Source organism: Haemorhous mexicanus, chromosome 3, assembly GCF_027477595.1.
Source record: "Haemorhous mexicanus isolate bHaeMex1 chromosome 3, bHaeMex1.pri, whole genome shotgun sequence".
NCBI lineage: Eukaryota > Metazoa > Chordata > Aves > Passeriformes > Fringillidae > Haemorhous > Haemorhous mexicanus.
Genome location: NC_082343.1, coordinates 41587428 through 41598157, shown reverse-complemented (window position 1 = coordinate 41598157; position 10730 = coordinate 41587428). Strand labels below are relative to the sequence as shown.

The following is a 10730-nucleotide window of genomic DNA, read 5'->3' as shown; positions in this document are numbered from 1 at the left end:
TCCTCTACCCCCATCTTTCCTAGGGACAGAGCACTCATCCATGGCAATCAAGATTTTGGCTGCACCTCACACAGCACTTTTGGCAAGGACTTAGCACCAGGACAATTCATGTTCCAAGTGCTGTTTTAGTCCCACACGTGTACCATGCTCCTCTTCACTCAGCAGGTCTTCTCTCCCATATGCACTGGGGAGTAGCTGGGTACATTTTCTACTCTTCAATGTCATTTCCAATGAGCATTTTACCCTCACAATCCAAAAGCTGTGCTGCTCCTGCCTGAGGCAGCTGTCCCACACCACCATCTCCAGCTTGCCTGGGTCCCTCACAATTTCGAGGGGCTGGCCACCTGTGAGCCCCCAGGCTGACCCCTCTCCCTGGGGAAGGCCCAGGTCTTCCTGCTTCTTCAAAGCAAGAGCCTGCTTTGTTCTCTTTCTCTGCCCTCCCCCCCGAGAGAGGATGCTCTTTCCACTAACCACTTCAGGAAGGTTATGGCACACTGTCCCTGCCCTCTCCCAGGGTCCATCAGCAAGTCACCGCTGGTGGGACAGTGACAGTGCCCAGTCAGGGACTGTCCCTTGGCTGCTGTCTGCTCCCTGAACCCCACTGGGGCAGTGTTTGGGCAGTTCAGTGGCTGCAGGCCAATGCAGGCATGGCAGTGGGGTGGCAGGAGCGGGGGGATACACTCTGGAGCCTTGGGAGGTTCTGCCCAAGAGCCGCTGCAGCTGCTTCAGCTCTGAACTTCCCACCCTGGGGCACACTCCCTCAGGAAGCCCATGAGGAACAGACTGTTCAGATGTGACAGATTTTGCATGGGGTAAAAGAATGTTTCATGGCAACACATGTAGCACAGAACTCTTAGATATGAGGGGATTTTTTCCTTTTCAGTTACAACTTTTATTCTCTTCCAGAAAATCATCATTGCTACATACAGCAAATGCATGCATCTGTATTTACATAATTTTCTATCACATTCTTGCAAAATTGCTATTCAGTTATGATGAATATATGCAATCTTTATCATATCTGGTACTGATATTTAAAAACCTGACACTGCAGTGGAAACAGGGATGGATTGTACTAGCCAAGTACAGTACTAGTTTCATGTAGTACCCTATTAATGATTTCCTCAAGGGATCTTCAGCTCCTGCTTCTGTCTACCTCACTGTCCTAGAGTGACTGCAACAGTGGTAAAGCTCACTGAATAAGCAGAAGATCCACTGAGGATTTGCTGAAAAGTCAAGGTTGGGTAAAACAAATTGCATTTATTATAAATATTCCTATTTTCACAGTGAGTCAAAGACTGACTCAGTAAAAATTTTGGCTGAATTAAGTCAGATTCTGCTCTTTTTTTAGATAACTTCTAACTAATTTCTGAAACTATATATATGCATATTTGAGCTGGTAAATGCATTCCTAAGGAATCTTTGCTGGCAATAACTAAATACAAAGAAATGCTTCATATTTTGTCACCAATCACATCCCAACAAATTGTGTTTGAGTAATTGCAGTTTTATCCAGTTATTTGCCCTTTAAAAAGTAGAGTGTGAATTTCAGCTAGAAAGAGGCAACTTTTCACAAAGAGATATTCATCAGGTTATCAGCTTTGCTGGATTTCAGCATCTGAATCCTGTGCCAAACAATGAGAGGAAACTCTAGCAAAGCTTCTCTCTCTGTTCAGAATAGCATTGGGCAAAGACTTACAAGACCAAGCACCCAGCTATGTCAGCAGTCCTGAGCCTGTTTTTTCATTTTACAGTGTGCATTCCTTGTCGTGCTTTGCTCAAATGCCATCTCTTTGGCTTAGTATTGTCGCAATGTGACCTGTCTGCAATATAAACACAGTGGAGAACTACACTTAACTAGGATTTCCAGGTAGAAGTAATTAACAGAAACAACATACATGTAAGAAAGAGCCTAGACATAACCTTATTCATTTACTTATTATTTTGGGGATATTTCAATGTTGTGGGACAGATGAGATGCAATTTTTCCTTATACAATGATGAGGGTTCCTCTTTAAACTTCACTTTCTTTACAATTTCAAGAGGATGTAGTTTAGAAGAGCATTAAGAGAAGCGAATAAGACTTTAGTTTTACACAGCACAGTATTATTCCTTTATCTAAATTAATTTCCTGAAAGGAGGTGTAGATCATTGGATCTCATTTAGAGGCACAGAGAAGCTCAGACGACTTGCTGTCACATGCACAGTGACATTAGTTTGGGTTTCTTGGTGAGAAGAGTCCTTCAGTCCTAATGTTCAAATTGTATTATATAGTAAAAGATGATCCATTGTCAGACAGAATTTCGCTGGTCTGTCTTGAATGATAAGTATCAGAGTTTGTCCTTGAACTACGTTTATAATCTTTCTTGTGTCTCTTGCACCACAGGTCCTTCATTAGCTTCACAAAATAACTTCTGAACTTCACTCCAATAAAAGCATAGAGCACAGGGTTCACACAACAGTGTAAAAATGCTATGGCTTCAGTGGTGTATTTTGCATAAGCCATTATCTTGTCATTGTCACAAGATTTGTCAATCTTGCCCATGTTGACAGCAGTTACGAGAAGAACAATGTTATAAGGTACCTGGCAAACTAGGAAAACAGCTACAATTAATACAATCACACGAATTGCTTTGTTTCTTTTGGAATTCTGAGCTTGCTGTAAGGATTTGACAATGAAGGTGTAGCAAAAAACCATGAATATGAAAGGTATAAAAAATCCAAATGCAACTTGTAGCCATAGCAGCAGCGATTTCAGCATTGTGCTTTCAGACATTCTGGCAGATCTGTGATCACAAATCTCTTTGGTTTCATTCATGGAGAAGCTGTAACTTTCATTGTACAGAAAAGAGGGACTAGAAATTAAAATCGATGATATCCACACAGCCAAACAAATGAGTTTGCTATGTGCGAGAGTCCTTGCCCTGAGTTTAAAGGACTTTGTTGCCTGTACGATAGCAATGTACCTGTCCACGCTGATAAAGGCCAAAAGCAGCATGCCACAGCTGAAGTTGATTGCATAGATACCTCTAGACATTTTGCAAATGAGATCACCAAAAAGCCATTCATCAGCAGCGTAATTCACTGCCCACAGTGGAAGAGTAAGAACAAACAGGATGTCTGCTATGGCCATGTTGAGGAGGTACACGTCCGTCATGGACTTGGCTCTTTCATATAAAGCGAAGGTCATCACCACAAAGATGTTACCAAAGAGGCCGATGATACAAATCAATGAGTATGCAACTGGCAGAAATGCTTTTGTGAAGTTCCTGACTTCCAGCTTAGAACAAGGTGGCGTGATCAGAGAAGCATAGTCTGAATAATAGGGGTAATCTGTGGAATTAGGATCTGTCTGTAGAAAAGGAGAACACCAGTTAACACACAGATGTTAATCTTTAATCCCTGTATGGTAGAAACATGATAAATAAATGACCACACATTCCAATTACAAATGCATTTAACACTACAGACAAGGCTTGTAAGCAGTATCTAGGAAATTTCATAAAATCATACTTAAAATACAAATGTGGAAATAATCCTTTTGGATATCCCAAAGGTCTTCATATTTAAATACATTGTGCAGAAAGGACAAATCTGCTGTCACAGAAGACTCTAAAAGTAAAAGTCTGTGTAAGTGTAAAACTCAAAGTGTAAAAGTCTGAATTTGAATTAGGGGTCTAGTCTTCCTTTACCATCACAAAAAGCAAACAGGCCTTTCTAGCATGATATGCATTTCATATCAATGTAGCTTGACTAAGTCAAGCCCAAAAATGATTACTTCTCTCTACTCAGCTAGAGAGGCAATCTATGATAGCTAGCCTTACATTCACCTGCACCACAAACACCACACCTGTAGTGAAAATCCAATAAACAATGTGCTTTGACAGTGAACTCTGCTGACAGAAACATCTCTTCAGATTTTCACTCCTGAAATTAGTGTTTGGATCTGCAGCTTCAAGGAACTGAGTCTTACAAAGTCATTGCTTTATTGATATACTAACATAGTTTATCAATTAGGTACTTACAAAAGTCATTTTGGCAGTACACTTCTCAGAAAAATATGTTCAGAAGAACCTCAAAATATTTTCCTAAGTATTTCTGAAAAGAAAATATAGTAGATTGGATCAGAAAACCAGCACAAGAAGTGTGAACAAGTAGAAAAACAAAATTGGAAATAAAACCTACTCAAAACAGAATCTCATCACTGGAGCATGTTAACAAATCACACATCTCTACAAAATGTGCAGTTGTAGAAAGTTAATGGTTTTTATCAGTATTATTAAGAGCATAGACTTATATATTGAATGTTTATTCATAGGCTAATAAATGGAATATGAGAATATGTGAACATTACTTCACATAGAATTTGCACACAAGAAATTAGAATAAATTAAAATTTACTTTGAGAACTTCTGTATGACAATGGGAATCCATGTATTGAGAGAAATATGGAAAATATAAACAGGACTCCCTTAGTATACTTCATAACAATAATGAAACAACTTACCCTTTTTCCCCACTCTGACCCTTTATCAGTGTCTCAGCACTTTCAAGATAACATTATTTGTCCTTTTTTATTACACTAGTGAAGAAATAGAAGAGCAAAAGAATAATATCTTCTTATAGTGCAAAGGATAGTACACAATGTATGAACAGACTGAGCGCTGGTGTTTTGTCTTTGCTCAGTGCACAGATTTACCATGCAGTGCTCAGTGTGCAGTTCAGACAGCACTCTATGAAAAAAAATTTGTTTTCTTTATCACTGTGATACCTAACTGTTTTACAGATGGGGCTTACTTAATTTGCACAACACCCTGCGGTAAAGAAGTATTACCACCTTTATTTAAAAGGGAGAATCTGAGTCATCAGAATTAAGTATCACTTAAGATGTTCAGTTTGAGACATGGATCCCCCTCAACATCACTTCTTAGAGTACTTAAAATTATGAAGGATTTCAGCTAGGTAAAGGATTAAATCCATTGACTGTTTGCACCCAGAATCAGACTTCTGCAAATCAGATCACAGAGTCTAAAGTCACAGAAAAATAAAATGGGGAACATGCCATTGGCGACCACATGCAGGAAGCTGGGTTTAAATAACTTGCTCCACCACACACGGGAGCTCATGGGTAGGAGATTTCATTCCTCAGACTCCCTTTGCATGAGTTCAGCCCTTCCCTTCTTTCCATTAGCTGCTCTCTGAGAACTGCACCTATCAGCAAAGTAGTGTTTAAGCAGTAATTTCAGGGACAGGATGACATGAGGTCCCATTTGTCAAGGTTGTGAAGGGCAGCTTTATCTAGAGTTTTTGTGCTTTTTGCTAGTTGTGTTGCCAGTTGGGAAGAGCACATGGGTCAGCTTTAAGTCTACAAAACCAAAACCTTCTTGTTTGGGAATTACCTAATGTTGAAAACGAGAAAAAGAGGATTTGTAAAAGTGGGGCAGATGAAGTCCAGATACAATGGGGAAATTGCGGGAGGGAAAGGACAGAACACTTTCCAAAAGCATGATGAGGATGACTCATGTGGGATGCTGGCTTATGACAGAGGGCTGCAGCTGGGTAAAGACCTAAACTATATGGCGTAGCCAAGGCATCACAGCTTATCTGAATTTCCTGCCTTTAAACAAATATTTAACTATCTCTTTAACTTTGTCTGCTGGCTTTTCAAAACTGATTTTTAGAAGCTGCAGGAATATGACAGCCTGAAAGTCCTTGAACACCTTCTGAAGCAAATCTCAAACAAGTTAAAGGTGTCTCTCAGAAGCGCAGAGATGTGTAGGGGAAGCAGGCAAGTTATGCAATTAACAAAGGGCTGTGGTCCCCTAGCCCATCTTTGCACAATTTTAGTCACTGTCCTCTGCTTTACACTTTCTGATCTCATCCAGAGACATACACATGACCTTGCTTGGAATTTCTGTTACCCTTTGTCCTTGGCAGCTACAGTAATTCTTCAGATGGACAGAATTAAAGGGGTACGTGTGTAGGTTATTATTTTAGAAACTGTTATTTTATCATTGCAAGAAAAATACCATTCTAGGTGTCTGCCATTCATGTCTTTTTAAGACCTACATGGTTAAAATATACAAAGAGTGTCTGACAGCATATCTTCTATCTAAAAGTCACTCTGCATTCCAATTAGACAAAGCTACTCTGAAACATGAGCATAACATACAGAAGAAAGGTGATTGGGTGAGGGCATTTAGAAGAAAGGGAGCCATGGGTATTTCCCACAGCCTGCAATGAGGGCCAAGAAGGGAGCTCTCTTCAGATGATTACTAAGAAAAGGCTCTTTAGTTCGCAGAAGAATTCAGCAGAGATGGTATGGGGAGCAACCACTACTCATCACAGGAGAGATGCATACTCTACCTGATCCTACAGGAATTCAAAAAGGCACTACCAGCCACACATTTATTCACAAAATTACTTCTACTGTCCAGCAGAAGCTTCCTGAGGATGTTTAGTATTAGAGTTGTAGCAAAGGACTCAAACTGAAATCAGAATTGCAGAGATCAGATTTAGATCCGATTTAAATCTCTTGAGCTGACTTCCTTTTATGAATTTGAAATAGCATTCGCAGAAGTTGTTAAAAAGCTGCGATGGCTGCTGAGGAAGTTGAATCATAGCTCTTATAAACACAATATCCTTTTCAATTTAAATCTTTCTAACAGTGTTTCAGTAGGCAACTTTATAATTTATAATCTGCATATTTACATCTTTATTTAGCATTAATGTATTAGGTAAGTACAGAAATAAATTTTCATATATATATATATATATATATATATATATATGTAAGATGGTGTGTCCTACCATTGGTTAAGTACTACATATGGGTAGTACATGCCTGTGCACGTGCACTCAAAAACACCTACATTCTCAATATTAAATATGTAAGTCTTGAATTTTTGAGCTTAGTATTTTTCCACTTTATCCACATAATCACATTTCTTTTCACTATGAAAGCTGTAGGCAAGTATTCAAACATAAGACTAAATGGCAACCTTAAGAGCAAATATACTATTTAAATTATACAAACAAAACACAATGAATAAAGACAGACCTGGGGAAAAAGACAGAATTCTACGAAGAAGAAAATTCAGTCATTAAGTACTTTTAACAGTATTCCATCCTTGTAAGTAGAATCCCACCTACATCTTCAGTTTAATACTTTTGCCAGATTTATACACAGATTACAGATTACCTGTTTTATTTTAGTACTTACCCAATTTGAGAATCGTCTGAAGGCCAGGTGAAAGAGGATGTGTGATTCTTTTGACTGCCTCAAACACGTTTACCATCAGCCTTAACGAGAGCACACTCTAATTTAGAAAACAAGAAATAACAGCATTAGTTAAAGGTACAGAGATAAATTGAAATAACCACCACTTCCTCCTCACAAGCAACAGCAATAACCTGGTTTTTTTGTAAAGGAAAATGTTGCTGTGCTGAAAAAATTCAAGCTGGAGGTAAATATGTTATTAATTTACTTATTAGTCTACCTATGTAATGATATTATTTTTAAAATTATTAAGCTAGAATCAGAATCATAATCAGCAGGGTGTTAATTGCCTTTATGCTCAGATAGGTTCTGAATGATGACCTGGTTTTGCAAAGGGTGCACTTAATGTCATGCAGATGAGTAGTTTCGAGATCAATAATTTAAATCAACAAGACTGCTTAGAGTAAAACTGTGAAATGAGACAAGTAATAATTACCAAATTGATTAGCAGCTGTTTTAGAGGAAAAAAGATAGTAATCTGTTATATGTCAAGGTGCACACAACCCAAATGTTTGTTCAGATCTGCGAACACAAAATGAGCAAATGCAGGTAGATAAGTAAAATGTGGCTGCCTTTGCCTGTTTGGCACAAGCATTTGCTGTTAATTTTCACGCTGTTCAAGTCTGTTGCTAAAATTAGTTGGAATGAATTTTAATTTAATTTCATGATTCCTGAATTTTAAAACCTAGAAATGTTTCTTTTGCAGACCTGGGTTTGAACACAACTTAGATATTTGCATTAGCAGGAAGGAGAAAAAAAAGTAAAATGGCATAAATCGAGACAGTCTTGTAAGATTCTAAGATATTATTAAATTAATAGAACACTGGACCTAAAGAAATGCAGGATGACAGATGTTCTGCTCACTCATTTTTTTTCCTAAACAGAGCATATCACAGGAGCAGTGGCTCCCTACCAGCTTAGGTTCGGTGCTTCAGATTAAATGGGTCCTTCTTTCCACTGACCACACCCAGTGAATGGAACAAAAATGCTGTCTGGGGTCAAAAAGAGAAGTAGTACATTTAAAGCACCATGTTGTAATGGTTCATAATCCTCTGAGTAGGCACATGTCATTTTCTCAATGGCTCATTTTCACAGGATCCAAGACTTCAGCTATTACCAAATAGGTGTGTGCATGGAGCAACACAGAGATACCTGAAAGTCATGAAATGACAGTCTTGTTTTACTGAAATGGGCATGCATATGTGGTGAAAGCATGTTTTGATTGTTACTGCAGTCTTCATTGTTTGATGCATACAAAGAAAAAAGTGTGAAATCTATCTGTGATTCAAATAACTTCAGCAGGGTCACTATAAGGTTAATTTGACCTCCTTATCGCTCTTCGGACTAAATGACTCCCTGTCATCACAGATCTGGAGCAGGTTGTGATTAAATCCATAACATAATTAAGTCCTTGAAAATGGTTTTATAAAGTCCAGTAACATGAAGGAAAGAAGATGTGGGAGTTTCAGTGCAGAGACAAGTGGTGAAGACAGAATTCCTTGTGAATCTTTCAAGACATCCTTAATCACAGTAGAGAAGCACTCTTCACTCTTCAGTTATAATTATATAATTCATAACAATTTCCATCATTAAAACTTCACAGGTTTTCAAACCATCCTTTGAACCTTTCCTGAAAGGGGTTTTGACTTTCCTTTTAACTGCATTTTTCTGCTGGTTTGCTAACTTGTTATTTGCATGTCGAATTGTAATAATGGAAATCTTCTAATTAACTTGAGATGAGACTTGGAAAGTACTTTCTGGACTTTCTTAGAAAGAAAACACAAGCTTCATTTGGAAATCTCCTGTCCCTCAAGAGCTGCAAGGCACAGTACATTTACTCCTGAGAAACTGAGGTGCATGTACTCTTTGCAGTAACATAGCTACATAGCTACATATAGCAGCCTCGATCCTGTTTATAGAGAACTCACTTTCTGTAAACACTGTCTGAAGAAAACCACAGATTCCTGTTCACAGTCTCTGACAGTTTGAAACAAGGGCTCAAACCCTGTTAAAAGCAGCAAATTCAGAGGAGGAACACATTCTGTTGGCAATGTAATTTGCTGACATGTCATTGTGGGATATTTCATTGAAGCATTTCTAGTCATTCTTTCTCATAACTTGGGGAGTGAAGAGATGGATCTGTGCAATCTTTGTGCATTGTCTTCATTGCACAAAGACAAATGTAACACATGGCAGTCATGTAATCAGCAGGTAATGAGTAACAGAAGTAGAAAATCCCTCTCCATTCCAAAACTGTCTGCGACTCCAAATCACCAAGTCCATCATGATTGTAATACATATTCAGACAAGCACTTCTAGTAACAGCTTCCAACATCTCTCTCAAACAACTTACCTTTGGAATACCAAGATTAGCCTGTGAACAAGCTGAATATTATCAATATATTTTCACTGAATGAGAGTCATCAAAATATACATCAGATTTTTAATGCTTAATTCAAGATAAATCAGAGGCCAATCCTTTACAAAAACTACTGTTCACCTTGTTCCATAATCAGGTGCTTTCTAATTTAAATGTATCTTGTGCTTTTAGTCTGTAATACATTCAATATCTAGCACAAATAACAATCTTCCAGAAGGTGAAGAATTCACTGTTTGGTGAATTCCAAATTTACTACAAGGTACCTAGTCCAACTTACCTTTTCAACACAGTTCCTTTCAATGAGTCAGCCTACTTAACAGGTGCTGTGTGCTTCACCTTCACACTGTGGCAAGTGGAAAGAGTTCGTTCTTTTCAACACAACTATTTGTTAATCTCTGTGTTAGCTATTTTTGGTTCATATGTTAGAGCTCTGAAAGGAAATCTGCTCTCACTTAGCTAATATGGTAATTGTGGTTTTTCAAATCTCACCACATGTTAGTTTTCTGCCACCAGTAATTAAGGAAAGAAAATAGTTAAGGATAGGGAAAGCTAAGCCATTGTCTGAGTTGTTCCAGAATCCACAAGTTTCTTCTGAAATGACACAGTATGTCATCTTTTTTAATTCTAAAAGAAAGGCAGCATGCACACCTATGCTCTTCCAACCTGATTTCATGTTTCTTCAGTTAAATTTAGATTAGTCTAATCTAATTTAAAAACCTAGCCAACAGCTGAAGTTCTAGTCTCTTCATTATTCTTTTGGACAATAAAATGTAAATTATGTATTTACATTCAAGTTGTTTATGTTACCTATTTAATATTCTCATCGTGACCATCCCACATTGTCAATATATATTTTTTCATCATTCTATCAAAATTTCCTTCCTTTGTTTGCATCTAGCTTTCCACTTCTTGTCAAACATTTTTGCTGGTTTTGGTATTTCTGTATTTAGTTTTTTGTTCTCCCTGTTTCTTCCTCTTTCTTTGTTTGGCTTTTCTAGATTTCTCTTATTCCCATCTCTTGTTGTCTTTATAATTTCTCTTCAGCATTGCATTTTGTAATTCCCCTCACTT

General features: G+C 38.0%; 1 protein-coding gene across 1 annotated transcript; it reads right to left on the bottom strand.

The window, feature by feature from the left end:
- Positions 1-868: 868 nt before the first annotated feature.
- Positions 869-10474, bottom strand: CCR6 (C-C motif chemokine receptor 6). The gene is made up of 4 exons (XM_059841496.1): positions 9937-10474; positions 7223-7319; positions 4026-4098; positions 869-3352 (listed from the first exon to the last, which is right to left on the bottom strand). Exons 3-4 carry the CDS (start codon positions 4032-4034, stop codon positions 2267-2269), a joined length of 1095 nt encoding a protein of 364 aa, XP_059697479.1. The 5' UTR covers positions 4035-4098; positions 7223-7319; positions 9937-10474; the 3' UTR covers positions 869-2266.
- Positions 10475-10730: the final 256 nt, after the last annotated feature.